Source organism: Mastigoproctus giganteus, chromosome 8 (assembly GCF_048544385.1).
Source record: "Mastigoproctus giganteus isolate SK-2022 chromosome 8, ASM4854438v1, whole genome shotgun sequence".
In the NCBI taxonomy this organism is placed as follows: Eukaryota; Metazoa; Arthropoda; class Arachnida; order Uropygi; family Thelyphonidae; genus Mastigoproctus; species Mastigoproctus giganteus.
In genome coordinates this window covers 162,086,383-162,104,990 of record NC_143582.1, presented here as the reverse complement: position 1 = coordinate 162,104,990, position 18,608 = coordinate 162,086,383, and the positions used below count along the sequence as shown (strand labels likewise).

The 18,608-nt window shown below is 36.6% G+C and overlaps 1 protein-coding gene across 1 annotated transcript in view; it reads left to right on the top strand.

Moving 5' to 3' along the window:
- The window catches only part of cutlet (chromosome transmission fidelity protein 18 homolog), a 404,162-nt gene that overhangs the window by 340,023 nt on the left and 45,531 nt on the right, over window positions 1-18,608 (top strand). Inside the window, exons 18-19 of the mRNA XM_090380385.1 lie at window positions 337-421; window positions 15,857-16,000. Of these exons, the coding sequence (XP_090236511.1) occupies window positions 337-421; window positions 15,857-16,000 (229 nt within the window). The remainder of the gene's footprint in view (window positions 1-336; window positions 422-15,856; window positions 16,001-18,608) is intronic.

Sequence of the window (18,608 nt, the reverse complement as noted above, 5' to 3'; positions counted from 1 at the left end):
TTTTTTTTTTTTTTTTTGTCTGATGCTACATAAGCTTGCTTTCTTGCATCACATGCCTCTACTACTACTTAAAGACTTAAAGTTTTACTTTTCTTAGATTGTTGATTTCTTCAGAAAACAAATCAGAATCCCTATTTAAAATAATCAATGTATTAATCAAGTATCTAAAAGAGCTTTATTAATGCCACTCATGTGAAGTGGGTCAAGAGTGATATTAAATCAGCATAAAAATAGCATTGTTATGCAGTAAACTTTCTGTAGTTGTATGATAACTGATAATTTAAAAAAAGCTGTGTTAATTGTTTGCAACATAATTATCAGTTTGATTTATTGTAGCAACATTGAAGAATTGGTGAACTTTCCTGGAACGAGTCAGCATCGCAGCTTAACATATGCAACTAAACAACTTATAGCGCATGAGGTAAAAAGTAATGTTTGTAACTTGAATTTTCAAATATATTCTATCAATTTATATGTGAAGTATAGATAAGTCATGGAAAAGTATAGATCAATTATGATTTCCAGGAGAAACTTCTCTCTCTCATAAAATACATACAAAGGAAGCTTGTTAGAAAGAACAAAAGTACGGTAGATGCAATTATTCAGGGTGGTTGTAAAGTAAATTTTCCTGGATAATTTTAAAAATGAAAGAAAAACTTGTAAAATGTGACAGAAGCATATTAGAGCATGAGAAGATTTGACACAAAATTCAATTTTTTCGTTTTAAAATGAAAAACAAAGTTTCCTTTTCCCTTGGTTTATTTCATGCAAATATTACGGTGTAAATTTTGAAGCATCATCAATGAGTTCTTGTCAGCCAGAGCAGTATCAAAGGGAAACTATCCTTTCAATTCTTCTTTGAGTTACAGGTCTCCCTTTGCTTTGCTGCTGTAGTCTGAGGCATAAGTTCTGTTTAAATTAAATTTATTATGAGAATACTACAGTGAACTAAGAGATAACTAAATGCAATAATAACACTATTCACAGCTTATGAAGCAGCAATACATAATTATGCTACCAAGTGACGTATGTTACACTACACAGTTGCATTTGTAGGGTTATAAACTGAATTTTAGCATTAATAGAAACACATCAAATAGTAATTGTAATAATAATTTATGGGATTAATACTAACAGTAGTGACAGAATTCCCTCTTACTCCAAATACGGTGGATGCGGAAAGGTCAGAGGATGACCACCGCATATCCCCGGAGCAATATGGCCTTAGTTGCTAATGCTCCTAAAAACCAGATAACAAACAACAACAACAAACAACCTCTTACTCCAGCTCTCTTTACTAAGCAATTTTTGAAGCCAGATTAAAAAAAAATTCCACCGACTTTATCAAATTAAAAAAACTAGCAGTGCACTACTAATTTTAAACAACCAAATACAGCAAAACACCATTAATTTTTAAGTAATAAATGGGCATTATTGAGATTAGAACTGAGGCCACATATATTTGTGAAATGAACATAGTGTTTGGGAGGTTTAGACCCCTTCACAGATAAGTTTGTTCTATTAGTTTGACAATTCATGGTGTATTCAGTAGTAAGAAAAAGTGGTGGAGGAGATAGGTTATATGAAGTAATGAAATTTTTGAATATGGCATATACACAAGGCAAGAATATAAACAGCTTCTTGTCATAACATGGCCTCAACAATTCCCCCCCCCCCACATACACACTACTCAGACTCCCTCCAGCCACTATCTGGCAGAGTAGAGGCAGCAATATTATACACTAGCTGATCCAGATGCCTCCTAGAGAGTTGCCAATAGGTTCCGTCCGGTGGACTATCTAGCAGCCGGCCTGCAAACAACATATTAGAGCTGTACCCTCGAAATGTAAGGAAGGTAAGATCTCACCATGATATCAATCAAACCTCAAAAACATCAGTCATACTGCATGATGGAAGTGATAGGAGAGTGTTTGCTTGGGCTTCGCTCTGTAGACTAAACTTGGGTTCCACCACTTTAGGCGCCTCCGTAGCCAGGTGGGAAGGAGCAGCAGTGCATAGCACACGCCTCTTGATTAGACCGGGGTTCGAGCCCGTCACCACCAAATACGGAGGATGTGGAAAGGTCAGGGAATAACCACCGCATATCCCAGAGCAATATGGCCTTAGTTGCTAATGCTCCTAAAAACCAAATAACAAACAAACAAACAAACATCCACCACTTTAAGCATCCAATTGATGAGAATCATCTACTGCCTAGTAATGCCTGGTAACACAGAGGGGGAAACATTCCTCCATGTGGCATGAGCACCACCACACCTTAACCCCTGCTTACATTGGTTTGCACCTGGATGGTCACTTAGTGTGCTGGGTGCTGTATTTCAGGACTTGCAGATGGGAGTTATACCCTGGGTACTAACAGTCCCACTATTATGAAGGTGCAAGCAGGGGGTTTGGCTGTCACTGACCGAACCACTTGACTTGAGTGTTACCCGAATATCAGTTCCATCAGTGTTTTAGATTCCCAGGTAGCAAGCACAGCTTGGCATATCAGAGAATGTCTGTGAGAGCCTCAAGGGCAGTTTGCATTGAATTGTATATTTGCTTAAATATATAATTGTATATTTAAGCAAATATACAATTGCTTAATTGTTTACATTTGCTTAAAGATACAATTGTATATTTAAGCAAATTTGTATATTTGTTGAAAATTATAAAATTGTGCTGTACAAAATTATAGTTAGATGTTCTTTTCAAAAAATAATAATAATAATAGAATCAGAACCAGCAGTTCTTTTTAAAACAGTTTTTTCTCTTTGAAAATTTCAGAAATGGTATTTGTCTCCTTTTTTCACCAAATTATTTTTCTCAATATTTTCCAGTAAACACCTAAGAAGGGTCTTTAAACAAATCAGCAAAATTATTTGAATAAATCAGTGTATCCCCCAAAGAAATAAATTGCATTAGGCAAAATGAGAGCTCTTGGCTTGTCACTCCATTGTTAATGTTCATAGATATTCAATGTTCATATAGATAGAAGGCCGCCATAGCCTAGTGGTCAGGCGTGCGGGTACATAAGTACATGTGCCTTGAGTGACCGGGGTTCAAACACGTGACTGCTGAATACGGTGCTGTTTCTTGTATTCTGTCTATCTCGTGAACTCCTCTGGCCGTTTGGTTGTCCCAGAGTATAAACAGAAAAAAAAAAAAAAATTTATATTCAATTTGTTATGATGAAATGATTTTTATGCAGGCATTACATAAAAATCATTTTATTTGTATCATTCCCTTTGCTGAATTTTTGGAAGAACAAATTTTGAAAGCATTTCCAAATACAGGCAAACTTCCTAAAACAGGCAGCCTCAGGATTTGATCCTTGCCAGATCCCTGTAATTTTCAACATTTCAGGTGGTCACAAAACAAGAGAAAGAGAGCCATGAAAAACTTACATTTCTTTACTGCAACTTCATTGTACTGTGTCTATGTTTACAATGTCTCCCTGAAAAAAAGGCTACAACTTTTTTAAAAGAGAAATTTGTAACATATAATACTTAGAAAATACAATAAATGTACAGTGTATAGTATAGTGAAAATAAAATTAATTATCTCTCCATCAAAAGTATACCGTAATGTGTGTGGTATATTTTAGAAGGGAAAAAGTTAAAAGCTGTATTGTCTTTGGCAATATTTAACATGTACGCACTTTGAAAGGCCACAGTCATCTGAATTACTTAATTTTCTTTTAGGCAACACATGGATGAACGGTGCACTGTCAATCTTGTTTACAAATGACATTTCTAAAGGTAAACAGAAGACATATTTAGTGAATCATTACCTGGTCTAATGCCTTGTGTGCACATATTTAAAAATTAGACTATAGCATACCACCTGATAATTGGCAAATTTAGTTCATGGATTAGCCATTTGCCAAAGCAGCATTATGACTAATTGTGCAACATGGAGATTTCATCCAAAGAAATAAATTTTTATCATGCTCCAATGATGTCTTGAAATGTGCTAAGTTATGTAATTGTCTAATTGCTATTTTATGACTCATTATAATAAGAGTAATCTATCCCATATTATAATGAGTTACAAAAAAAGCAATTAGATGATTCTTCATTCACCAAGAATCTGAAGATAAAAGAACCATTGGATGGCAGTGTATTGATGAGAGATTTACTTAAAGATGTAACTATCATCAAGGGTAAAGGGGAAGGGTTTTTGCTTTTGTAAAGGAGACTACAGAAGGTCTCAGACAGTTTTTAAATTCTGTACAGTGGGACCAACTAAATGTTTTTACCAACAACGAATTCTAAATGGGAAGCATTCGGGGAAATTATCATAGAAGCTACTAGGCTTTTCATACCAACTAAGAAATACTGTTCAAGGCTTAGACCTAAATGGATGTCACATGAAGTGTTGATATACGTGGCAGAGAAGAAAAATGCATGCGATACATATAAATTATCAGGTGATACAAAAGCCTATAGTATAAACTAGTCTGCAGTCAAGTCACAAAGGAAGTTAGGCAAGCCAAGGCACATTACGAGAAGTCTTTGGCAAAGAATGCCAAGAAAAGCAGCAAAGACTTTACTTATATTAGAGGTAAAAGGAAGATGCTGAATCATATTGGTCCACTTCATGTCAATGCTTTAACTGTTGATGTTCCTGCTCAGGTTACTGACAGGCTGAATAGGTATTTTGCATCTACGATCACACATAAGGAATTCTTTAGGGAAGGGAAATGCCAGAAGTTTATTGAACTCTAACAGGGAGCTAAATGATATTCTGAGAAGAAAGTGGAAGAGAAATTGTTGAAGTTAAACATAAAAAAGGCACCTGGGGTGGAAGGGATCTATCCAATTATATTAATTATATCCCTGTAGACTGGAGTTGTGCAAATGTATCCCCAATTCAGGGGAATGAAAGGATGAATGAGTAATTACAGACCCATCAGCTTCACTTCTGTTCCAGGAAAAATAATGGAGTCACTGGTTAAAGAAGTAATGCATGACTACTTCTTTAGGAGTGCAGTTATACTTCATTCACAGAATGGGTTTATTAAGGGAAGACCTTGTCTGACCAATTTGATTAAGTACTATGATGCAGTGATAAAGGAACTGGATGCAGAAAATAATTTTGATATCATATACTTGGATATCAGGAAAGTTTTTGATTCAGATTGGAACAGTGTGGCATTAAGGAAAAGTTACTACTATGGATAAAGGGATGGTTGAGTGAGAGAAGAACAGAGTTGTTATCGGTGGCCATTGCTCTTCATGGACTGATGTTGTTAGTTGAATCCATGGGGTTCGATGCTGAGTCTATTGTTGATTTATGTATTTATTAATGATATCAGGCTTAATGTGTAAGTTTACAGTTGACATAGTTTGCAAGGTGCAATGATACTAATGAAGGTATGCTGCCGCACAAGATGAAGAAAAATTAGGCAGATGGGCTTTGAAATGGCAATTGAAGTTTAACATTGACAAATGCAAGGTGCTGCATATGGATAGCGGTAATACCAGAGTGATGTATGAACTGTGTGGTATTACTCTGGGTAATTTAAAATGAAAAGGACCTGGGGTTAGTTGTGCAGTGTGATATGAACTGTTCTGAGAAGTGCAGACAGGCTGCCAGGACAGCTCATAGGATTTTGTCAATGATATACAGGAATTTTGCTAGCTGTGATAATGAGGTGATGATGATGTTGTATATAAGGCAGTGGTCAGGCAACATCTTAAGTATCTACATTCTTTCTAAAATGAAGCCTCCAGGAGATGTCATTTTAGGATGTAGAGCTTGTGGAACAGGTACAGAAAAGGGCAACGAGATTGGTGAGGGGAACAAAGGAGTGCTCTTACTAAGAAAGGCTTCAGTTCTGCAAATTGCAGCAGATGGAGACTAGGCACTTGCAAGGTGATCTGATTGAGGTGTTTGAGGCTTTTCACAGATTGAGCAAACTCAGTGCTGATGGGATTCTTCCTCTTGCTCAGACTATACACGTGAGAGTAAATAAATTCAAATTGGGGAATGATTGTTGCAGAATAGATGTGTGGAATTTTGCCTTCAGGCAACAGGTGGTTGCTAGAACATGCTTCCATCTGTTATCGTGGATAGTTTGAATAAATTCAAGGAATAACTAAACAAATTATTGGAGGAGATAGATGAAATGGGATTTTTTTTTTTTTTTTTGATATACGCTTGCTTTCTTGCATTTGCCGCTATTAACACTAATTCCATAACCTAACACATTTCACAATGTCATTGGAGCATGGTAAAAACTTATTGATTTGGGTGAAATCTCCAACTTGCACAAATAGCTATAATGCTGCTTTGGCAAATGGCCAATCCACGAACTAAGTTTGATGATTATCAAGTGGTTTACAAGTGGTCCATCTCAGTTAACTTTTAATGCTCCTTCCACCGGAAGTATATATATATATATATAATCTTTATTGTATACAAACATGGTATATACAATACACCCATCACAGCAGTAATGTCAGGGGTTTTATGTTGGCTGGTGGACGGGGGGAACAGAGCCCACATCGAAGTTCGGGCTCATCCCCCCAAACCAACAATAGAATCATTGTCAGATTATTTACAGAATATTATGCTTTTGACACTATTTACAATGTATTAATAAAGATATTCATAAATACATTCATATTTACATTTATATTATATTTATATTAATATTTATATTCATAAAGATATTCTTGACTTTATTCACAACACATTTATAAAGATATCATGCTTTGAATAGTATTTACAATATATTGGGCATTATGCTGCCCTTATCAATATGCAGTTTGCCTGGCCAAGGTCAGGCTCTTAAGGATCTGTCTTTGGTACATCAGATCCTTCACAAACCTACAGAGGTTGCCATCAATTGATTGGATTGTGGGGAGCATCTCCCTGGGGAGAAAGCGGTCACTAAGCGCTAGTCTGTTATAGTGAGCATGGGAGCTGACCTCAGTCTGGGTAGAGGAATTCTCCAGCTGCACAGTTCCCAGATGCTTGGCTCTGAGACCATTCCAGTTGTCATTTTGGCAGTGAGAACAAGGTGTTTTTCCAATACAAGGTCTGGAAGTCGGGCAAAATTAAGTGAAATCACCATCGCAGTTTTCCTTTGCTATGGTGGACAATGATGTTTATGCGTGATCAACGAAGGAGCCAGTATTCGACGGAGTACACACGCTTGATGTTGGTAGGGGCCACGGAAATTTCCAAGGCATATAAATAGATGGAGTATACTGAGGTGTATATGTACCGACGAGTCACATCTAAATCTCTAACGTGGAGCAGTTGTTTTGTGGTCCAGCGCATTTGACAGAATTTTGCTATGAGCTTGTCAATGTGGGGGTTGAAGCTCAGTTTATAGTCGAAGATGACTCCCAAGTCTGTATGCATCTTGACCACTGGGAAGGGAATGCCGTCTAGAGAAGCTTGGATTTCAGTGGGTTGGCGCTTCAGAGAAAAGACAATTTGGGCTGATTTGGCAGGGTTAATCAGGAGGCCAAATTGATGGAGGATCCTAAGTCGTTTAACTTTTCACTGATCTTCTTATTGATGTATGAGAAATGTTAGCCAGGGTTAATCTGAGTATATATCTTAATATCCTCGGCATTATAGGTGGTAGATGACTTTCATCAATACCACCACCGGTGAATACCACCACTTTGCTTATTGGAGGCTTGAAGTGGTGAAACCCATGTTTAGTCTCTAGAGCAAAGTTTCCGGCATCCCCCCCCCATACTTCTCCTCCAACCCATGCATGGTACTAAGTACTATAGGTTTTGATACCTTTCGTGTTTGGGGGTTTTCATAAAAAAAAAAAAAAAAATAGCAGAGTATGTCTTCTCTCTGTTGCACAAACGGAATAATAACTGCAGTGAATAATGCTCCGGAGAGGACTCTGCATTGAGGAACTCCCGCAGTGATCTTTCTCCAGATTGTGTGTTGATCCGCTTTAAGAAGTGAGGTGATACTTTAATCAACTGAAGTAAACTGTATAAAAATATATTATGAGTATTAGTGTATTTTTTATAAATCAAACATCTTAAACAACATGTAGTTTGGGATTACAAATCATGGGCAACTGTCATGAAAAAGACACTACTCAAGTTTGAATTTCATATATGTGACATACACAAGGTTGTTTTGAAGAAAACTTGGTCGATTAAATCATCTTTATTTTATTTTAAAATGATTTATTACAAGAAAGTCTTTATTTTCAATTAAGGTAAGCCCTACTCTTACTCAAAAAGTAAAAGTTAAGCTCTACTAATTTCTGAAAGCAAATGGTACTGTTTTGTTGAAAGGAAAATGCGTACAGTTTACTGCTCAAATTATGTTGGGAAATGTGGTGACCTATTTTGTAAATTAAAAAAAGAAAACATATCTGTACTAAATGTTGCATATGTTTATGAAAGAGCAGCAGAGGCATTTAGAATTTCTCGAGCAAGTTTTACAACATAAGCAGTGAAGGAACAGCAGCTGTTGACTGCAGGGAAAAGAAGATGCAGAAGGTGTACAAGCATTATTACCAGAATAGACAATTTCACTAAGTTGTTTAAGATGTTTGATTTATAAAAAATACACTAATAATCATAATATATTTTTAGACAGTTGATTAAAGATGGAGAAATTGAATCTGTCTGAGCATTATTACAATGCATCATGAATGACCTTGGATTTCAGTGGTGGAAGCACAATAATTGTAAGTTTTAACTGAATTTGCAGATGATTATGTTTTTAAACAAAGATTGTTTTATTTGTCACAAATTCCTTATACAGTTATTTACTTAGATGAAATGTGGATATTTATGTATACATAATAAGGAAGGGTTGTCAGGTTGAATCCAGGAGCTGTCATTCTGAAAGTGCAGGAATCAGTGACAGTGCATGGCTTATTGTTTTGCATGCTGGTAATGAAAATGGTTGGACTTCAGGTGTGCAAGTTTATTTACTCAAAAACAAATGTGTGGGATGATTGTCACTGTTTAGGGAATTCTGAGAATTTTCAGTCATGGGTTTTACAAACCAGTTATTGTCCAATATTTCCAAAAAAGATGCTTAATTGTTTCATTCACAACATATAAACAGGGCTCCACTGCTTGGAAAAAGTACAACATTAATGTTCCATTTCTTATGCACCAGATGCATTGAAAACAGAACCGTTAAGTCTCATATGAGAAAATAAACTTGCAACAAAAAGTTACATTATAGATGAACTTTTAGAAGAGCACGACCATTTAATTTTAAGGTTACTGCCTTACTATTATGATCTCAATTCTGTTGAACTCTGTTGGGCTAAGGCACAATTATATTATGAATAAAATGTTTGTAGAAACAGAATTTACAAAGAATCAAACATAAGTGCTGCATGGCAAGAAGTATTAAATCAAGTGACAACTGATAGATGGGCCAGTGTGTACATCATGTGAGAGATTTATAAAGTAATTATTGGCTCAAAGATGAAATATAGTTTAAGAGGGAATGATGGAACTACTTATATTTTGCATAAATGATAGTGAAGGTGAGACTGACAAATCATCTGACAGTGAAAATTTTAATAGTGATTTTAACTGAATTCTGTAAAAATGAATAGATTTTAAATACTCTCCTCTCTACAAAATAGACACTTATGAATTCTTTTGAAAAACCAGCTGTTTCCAGGGACAATAAATTTTGGTAAAGAATAATCAATCATTTATAACTTTTCAACTTTTATAGTGTTTGTAAACCATTTTATAAGAAACATTATTTAGTGTCTGCCCATTGTCTAGAATTTATTTAACCCATTTTGTGTTATTAAATATTATTTAAGAAAGAAACATTATTTATAGTGTCTTATAAAAAATGAAATATTATATAAAAGAAACATTATTTATAGTGTCTGCCCATTGTCTAGAATTTGTTTAACACATTTTGTGTTATGACCGAAGTAGCTAAAAACAATACACTCAAAAAATTGTTTTAAAAATGAAAATGTACAAATTCAGTATTTTTGTTTTTGTTACATACAAGACCACACAGGGTGTTCAGGTGTTTTTAACTATATTAAAATGTATAATTTTTTATTAAACTATTTTCCTTTTTATAAAAACACAGAATATGATACTGCAAAAATTAAATTAAATTAACTTTCGTGCATTTATAAATATGCAGGAAGATACCATACTTGGTGGATGGATACAATGCCATGGTGCTGCTGTGATACGACTGTCAAATAGTAACTTCCAGAAAGTTACTATTTGGCAGCTGTATCATTCTTGAGTTGGATAAAATGGACTTTAAATACATCCATTTTCCTAAACATAATGAAAAAAATGGGTAATGCCATATAATGGATTGCTGGGTTTGGGGAGGTTTCATTGTATCTCCCTTAATTACTTATGTTCAGTTGGGCCAGTAAGTTTATTTGCTCTCTTATCATTTCATGGCAAGTACGTCTATTGACAAGACCATCGACATGGAACTTAACTTTAGTAGATATACCTGTCATCTTTTTTACAAACTTTTGCTAAAATTTATAAAAAAAAACCTTCATTTTCATGAATTTTAGTAGTTTCCATTATGTATTACAAAAAATGCATTTGTTATGTTTTTCAAGTACAGACCAATCAAATACTGAAATTATGATTAATGTCATTATATTCTTTGAGAAGATATTCTCAGTAAAATAAGTAAATGTGGTGGTTAGCCATTTAGCATTAGGAGAGGAATATAATATGATGCAAGAAAGCAAGCTTATATAGCATCAGCCAAAAAAAAACCCTTTCTGTTTGTCTAGTTCAGCCTTGAATTTATTTAAGCTGTCAACTTCCACAACAACAGATGGAAGCTTGTTCCAGCAGTAAACCACCCACTGCCTAAAGGAAAATTTCCACACATCTATTCTACAGCCATCTTTCCTCAATTCCTCAATTTGAATTTCTGCCCCCATCAGGTGCAGAATCTGAGAAAGATGAAGAATCCCATTAGCATTGAGCTTGCTCAAACCATTCAAGGCCTTATACACCTCAATCAGATCACCTCACAGGTGTCTCCAGACACTGCATTTTGCAGAACTTTGCTAGACACTACAAATTGCAGTGTCTCCAGACACTGCAATTTGTAGGAATTTTGCTAGCAGGGAGATGGAGGTGATTGTCCCTCTGTATAAGGCAATGGTCAGGCCACTCCTTGAGTACTGCATACAGGTCTGGGGGCCTCATTTTAGGAAGGATATAGATTTACTTGAGTGTGTACCGAGAAGGGCAACAAAATTGGTGAGGGGAATGAAGGGATACCCTTGCCAAGAGAGGCTTAAGTTCTGCAAATTGCAGTGGCTGGAGACTAGGCACCTGCGCGGTGATCTGATTGAGGTGTATAAGGCCTTGAATGGGTTGATGGGATCCTTCCACTTGTTCAGATTACGAACCTAAGGGGGCATAAATTCAAATTAAGAAAGGACAGATGTAGAATAGATGTGCGGAAATTTGCCTTTAGCCAGCGGGTGGTTAATTGCTGGAACAAACTTCCATCTGTCGTTGTAGAAGTTGATAGGTTGAATAAATTTAAGGAGGAACTGGAGAGGCATTTGGAGTCAGTGGTATGATTTTTTTTTTTTTTTTTTTTTTTTTGGCTGATGCTGCATAAGCTCATACACTTGCTTTCTTGCATCACATGCCACTTCTTCTACTACTAACAGCAACCCTTTGTTCCACTGACTAATCCCATTGCCCTTCTCTGTACTCATTCTAGTAGCTCAATATCTTTCCTAAAATAAGGCCTCCAGACTCCATATGCAGTACTCAAGGTGTGGCCTACCCATTGCCTTATACAAGGGGATAATTATCCTTATCCCTGCTAGCAAAATTCTTGTATATCATTGACAATACACCATGAGCTACTCTTGCAGCCTGTCTACACTGCTCAGAAAATGTATCTGACTCACAATTACCATCAGGTCTTTTTCATTCTCCCATACCCTGAATACAGTTGGTTTGTTACTCTGGGGTTACTGCTATCCATATGCAGTACTTTGCATTTGTCAGTGTTAAACTTCAGTTGCCCCCTCTCAGCACATCTGCTCAACTTTTCTAGATCCTGTTGCAGTAGTGTACCACCCTCACTGTCATTAACAACCCTACCAACCTTCGTATCGTCTGCAAACTTGGACATTAAGCCTTATATACTTACATAAATATCACTGATAAATACAGAAAACAACAATGGGCCCAACACGGACCCTTGGGGAACTCCACTAATAACATTAGGCCATGAAGAGCAGTGTCCATTGATTACCACTCTGTGTCTTCTCCCATTCAACTATTCTTTTATCAATTGTAGCAACTTGCCCTTAATGCCATTCTGTTCCAACTTGTATGGTAGTCTTCCATGTGCAACATTAAAAAAAGCTTTCCTAAAATCAAAGTATATGATATCAAAATTATTTTTTGCATCCAGTTCCTATGTGACCACATCATAGTATCCAATCAAATTGGTTAGACAAAGACTTCCCCTTAACAAACACATGCTATGTCCGAACTATAACTGCAATCTTGTCTTGATGATCCTGCAGTTCTTCTTTAACCAGTGACTCCATGATTTTCCCTGGAACAGAAGTTACAGTAACAGGTCTGTAATTACTCATGTCACCTTTCAATCCTCCTTTGTGAATTGGGGAAACATGATGCCCTTATAATCATGGCTAAGGGCCTGCTTACTTCCTTTGCTGCCTCCTTTAATATAACTGGATAGATCCCATCCACCCCAGCTGTCTTCTTTATGTTTAACTTCAATTTCTCCTTCACTTTGCTCTCAGTTATTAAAAAATCATTTAATATGAAATGATCATTCAGTTTGTCAGCTACCTTAGCAGCATCATCAACAATCGAACCATCAATATCAAGTGGACCAATCTGATTCATCCCCTTCCTTCTACAGTTTACATAAGTAAAGAAGTCTTTACTGTTTTTCTTTGCTTCCTTTGCCAAAGATTTCTCGTAATCTTCCTTTGCTTGACTAACCTCCTTTACCACTTGATTACAGACTATCTTATATCTACCATATTAATTTGTCTCCTTATAATTTATATGCAACCCATGCATTTTTCTTCTCTGTCACAAGTCTCATTAGTTCATCTGACCTCCATTTAGGCTTAAACCCTGAACAGTATTTTTTAGTTGGTATGAAAAGGCTAGTAGCTTCCATGATTAGTTCCTTGAATGCTTCCCACTTAGAATTTGCTGTTGGTGACATCATCAGTTGGTCCCACTACAGAATTTAAAAACTGTCTGAGACCACTTTAGTCACCTTTACGGAAGCAAAAACCCTTCCCTTTACCCCCTGATGGTAATTATCTTTAAGTAAATCCCACATCAGTACATTGTGATCACTGCCACATAGTTGTTCCTTTATCTGCAGATTCTTAATGTATGAATAATCACTGCTGATGATCAGATCAAGAATATTACTCCCTCTGGTTGCCTCTGGAACATGTTGCTGTAGAAAACACCAGGTTTTGGCGCATTATAGCCTTAGTCACTAATGCGCCAATAAAACTCAAGCAACAACAACAACAACAGCTGTAGAAAACAGTCATCCAATAAATCCACAAAAGTCTTGCTAGCATGGGAGTGACCAACCCACAAGTTCCAGTCAATATCTGGAAAGTTAAAATCCTCCATCATAAGACAATCTGATTTACTGACCCACTCCTATTTCTCTGGCGCCTCTGTAGCCAGGTGGGAAGGAGCAGCAGTGCGTAGCACATGCTTCTTGATTAGACTCGGGGTTCAAGCCCATCACCGCCAAATACGGAGGATGCGGAAAGGTCAGGGAATGACCACCGCATATCGGAGCAATATGGCCTTAGTTGCTAATGCTCCTAAAAACCAAAATAACAAACAAACTATTTCTCTGAACAATTGCTTATTATACTCATCAGATTCATTAGGCCAGTAACACACGCATACTCTCATTTTTCCTTTCCCGGTATTTATTTCACACCAAACAGACTTAACACTGCATTGTCCACCAACATCAATTGGATGCACTTCCTTAGATTTTATGTGTTTCTTAACTAACAGCATAACCCCTCCTCCCTTCCTGTCCTGTCTATTCTTTCTACACACATTGTACTCCCCAAATTCCAATTCTGCACTGCTTATGTCTGTGTGACACCATGTCTGTGATATCCCAACAATATCTGCCTTTGATGTCTTGACTAGCACTTCAAGCTCATCAAATTTATTAACTATACTCCTAGCATTGGTGTACATGCAAGTATACATGCACCTGTTCCTACTCTTGGTTACCCTAACACAGCCCATGTATTTACTTGTTCCACTATGACTCCCATCAGTCCTGGAAATCTCCATTACCTTGCTTTCCAGGCTGCTGCTCATTCTAATGGAAGCAGTGAAAGACTCACTTTTGCCTCTGCCTGCGGCCACTGTTAACCTTTTAGGCTGTGTATCCCAAGCTAGCAGTTTTCCAACCCTTTCTATTTAAGTGTATCCCATCCCTGTAAAAGCAGTCTCCCATGTCAACAAGCATAGACAAGGCTGAAAAAAATTCTACCCTTTGAGCCTTGCACAATCTCTCCAGGGCTGAATTGATCGACAAGGCTCTCTCATCATATACTCCCTCCTATCGTGTCTGGGCAGAATTACAGAAACCTTCACATTCAACCCTAACTCGCGACTGTTTTTTCAACATTGACCTGTACTTGTGAGCAAATCTGCAGATCTCTTACTCTTAATGTCATTAATTCCAATGTGTAAAACAACATCACCTTTTGTGTCCTTAAAAGATGATATCTGCTCTACAACGTCATCAACTTTTGTGCCTGGCAGACATACCCTGGTCCTGTTCCACCTATCCTTCTTGCATAGTATATTCCCCATCTCCCTGACAATAGTCATCAACAATAACTAGTTCCTTTGGGACCAGCGCATTCTGCCTTGGAGATTGCCTCTGTTTTGCCTGATGCACAGGAGTGAGCTCTGTCATTGAGCTGGGCAGCTGAGCGCTTGATGGGCCCCTCATATTAATTTCTTCAAGGGTATTTACCCTATACATCAAGCTCTCATAAATGCCCATCAGCCTAGCACACAAAAGCATCCTCCTAGACCTAGCACACAAAAGCATCCTCCTTGGCTAGATCATGTCCTGTTTTAGAAAGGTCGCCAAACATTTCACATTTCGTACTTCTTTTGAGACTGTGATGCGTTGGAGAATCGCCCTCTTTGTTTCTCCCCCGAGTCACAGCACTCTTGGTAGTCTGTGATCTTTGCTTCGCAGCTCTAGTCTGGGTCATGATTTCCATTTAAATACAATTTAATTAACAATTAATTTTAATAAGATTAATATTATTTTTGATTAATTGATAATACTATAATAAGCTAACAGATTCCTAATACAGTGCTGCGTATTACGGTATCTAGTTTTACTTTTTACCTTACGCTATCAGTTCAAGATATATATACGTTAAGCTATTTCTGATCGACTACAATATGGTGGCTAGTTCAACAATATCGCTGCCAACACCGGGAGTCATAACTTCCAAAAATCGCTTGTAAAATTTAAAATAAGAAGCTAACGAATGCTACTAAGCCTATTTAATATCTCTGTAAAACACAATGTACTATGTTAATTAACAAAGAATACGGTAAAAATTAAAAATACTTATCCCTTTACAGCAGTCAAAGAAGTATTACCAAAATTGCTATTGCTTTTCATAATTTGCCCCAGAATATATGTGAAACTGTATTATCTAACGTAGTATCTCAGACTGTGCATGCTTACCAATGCTTGAGGTGGGGAGGAGGCAGTTTGGCAAGGTAATATTAACATTTTAGTAGTTATGAAGTATAGTGCTGATTTCCCCCCCCCCCAGGTTGAAATGGAAAAAATGAGGAGGGAAGAAGCTGGAAGAAAATTTCAAGATGGAATAGAGGCTAAAGATCTTAATGATGAACATAAGCTGAAGGCTAATGATAATGATAAGAAACAACTAAAACAATTAAATTTTCAAGAAAAAGTAAGGAACTTTTAAATTTTATACCTATTCATTTTTATTAAATCTTAATATTTTTTGTTTATTTTTTATTAAATCTAAATATTTTAATGTATTTATTTATTAATTAAATCTTTTTTAATCCATATAAATCTGTTTCTAAAATGGATTTTGGTATTTTTTCATACTGAAATGTTTTTTAAAAATTAAAAAAATTGGATTCTTTGCACACTCGCCTTCAGATGATTTTTCTCATTTAAAATTTTAACCTGTTGAGAAATCTTTGAGAAATTTTAATTTCTCAAAATTTTGCTGTCTCGATTTATGAAATTTTGTTTATGAGGACAATCGATTTGTAAATCTCTAGGAGATGGGAAATTGCAAAACATTTCACTATATTCACTTTTCTAATATTGATACAAAGAAATCTGATAATTTGCAAGTTGAAACATGTTTAAACAAATACCAGAAGTAAAACAGCTAGGTAGTATTGTTCACACCCACATCAAACCACTGAAATCTGAGCCTAAATGTTAATTATCTTGAGACTTACTCAAGATAATTAATATTTAGGTTGAGTTGACATCGTTAACTCTAATATGCAAGTTGCACATGCGAGATATTTGATATATGATATTTTCCTGATATATTTCAGAGATATGCCAGAAGTATATTTGCAACTTAAACCTCAATTTTGTTTCTAAATTTTTCCTATTTTTATGTCAGTTTTGGTGTTTAATATATTTATACCATTCTATTTTTATAATAAAACCAGATTTCATTTATTGATTATGAAATTAGAATATGGCTATGGTCAAATATGATCTCACTTGGTAAAGTGCACCCAGAATACTTCTTCTTTCTTACTCCTATATTTGCATATTTCTCAAAACCTTTATACCCTCCCCACCTGCTGTTATATAGTTTCTGTACTATTCAAGAATTTTTCTGCCATCTCTTCAATTTTCTCCTAATCTTCTCAGCACTTCAAAAAGTGTTTCACTCTACATTATCAAAAGGTCTCTCTCTCTCTCTCTCTCTCTCTCTCTCTCTCTCTCTCTCTCTCTCTCTGTGTGTGTGTGTGTGTGTGTGTGTGTGTGTGTGTGTGTGTGTGTGTGTGTGTGTGTGTGTGTGTGTGTGTGTGTGTGTGTGTGTGTGTGTGTACTCAATGATCACTGAATTATGACCACCTACCTAATATGGTATTGGTTCACATGGATAACAGTCACTATTTGCCTAGGCATTGACTCCACTAGATGTCTGAAGGCATCCGTAGGGATCTGCAGTCATGCTGCCTGCAAGGCTTTCTACAGTATTGGAATAGATGATTATTGCATGTCTATATGCCTCACTTCCCATTCCAAAACATTGCACAGATGTTCAATTGGATTGAGGTCAGGTGAATTTGGAGGCCAATCAAGATAGGTGATATCTTCACTGTGTTCCTTGAACCATTTGTGCACAGCAGTGTGGGTCCAATGAAATGGCACATTATTATTATCTTGGAAGATCCCATTTCTGTCTAGGTTAAAATGTAACATGGCAGAGTGCAGGTGGCCTTGTGAGAGCTGCCAGTAGACCTCACTAGTAAAACATTGGTTCAATGCACCAGGGGTCCTAGTCCTTTCCAGTAAAGCATGCCCCATATTGCCGACCGGGCTAGCCGAGTGGGTAAAGTACCTGCCCGGCAACCCAAAGGTCGCGGGTTCGATTCCCGCCTCGGGCTTGGATCAAAGTACTGCAAAAACCTTGGGAGGTGCAATATGGCCACAGAAGCCGATGCGCCAACAACTACCAAATCAAAAAAAAAAAAAAAAAAAAGCCCCATATTAAGCAACCACTGCCCCCTGCCTGTGAGCTATGCAGCATAGCCCATTAATGATGAGGTAATCGCAATTAATTGATCACTGAGTGTATATATTATAAAGTTAATTTTCCTTTTTTTCATACTCCCTCTTCATCTATTAATCTTACAGTTATATATACAGGCAATAAATATGCCTTTCATCATCATCATCAGCCATTTTCAATCCACTGCAGGATGAAGGCCTCTCCAGCAACTTTCCAGTTGCTTCTGTTTTGAGCACTGGACATCCATTTACTACCCACAAACTCATGAATTTCATCTATCCATCTCCGCCTTTGTCTTCCAGGTTTTCTTCTAGCTCCTCTTGGATACCATTCTGTTATTTTCTTAGTCCATCTGTCATCATGTCTTCGAGCTATGTGTCCTGCTCAAGACCATTTTAGTTCTTTAGTTTTGATAAGAATGTCCTTTACTTGAGTTTGTTGCCTAATCCATGTGTTTCTCTTCTTATCTAACAGTCTTATTCCCAATATGATTCGTTCCATTCTTCGCTGTGTGGTTCTCAGCTTCTCTTCCATTCTTTTGGTGAGTGCCCAAGTTTCACTTCCATAAGTCATGGTGGGGAGTATACATTGGTCCATTATTTTACGTTTCAGACAAACTGGGATATTGCTCTTCAGTATGTGACTATATTTCCTGAATGCTATCCATCCAAAATTTATTCTTCTCTTGACTTCCAGCCATTTATCATTATTACAGCTAATAACTTGTCCCAGATAAGTATATGACTCCACCTTTTCAATTACTGCTCCTTCAATCATTATG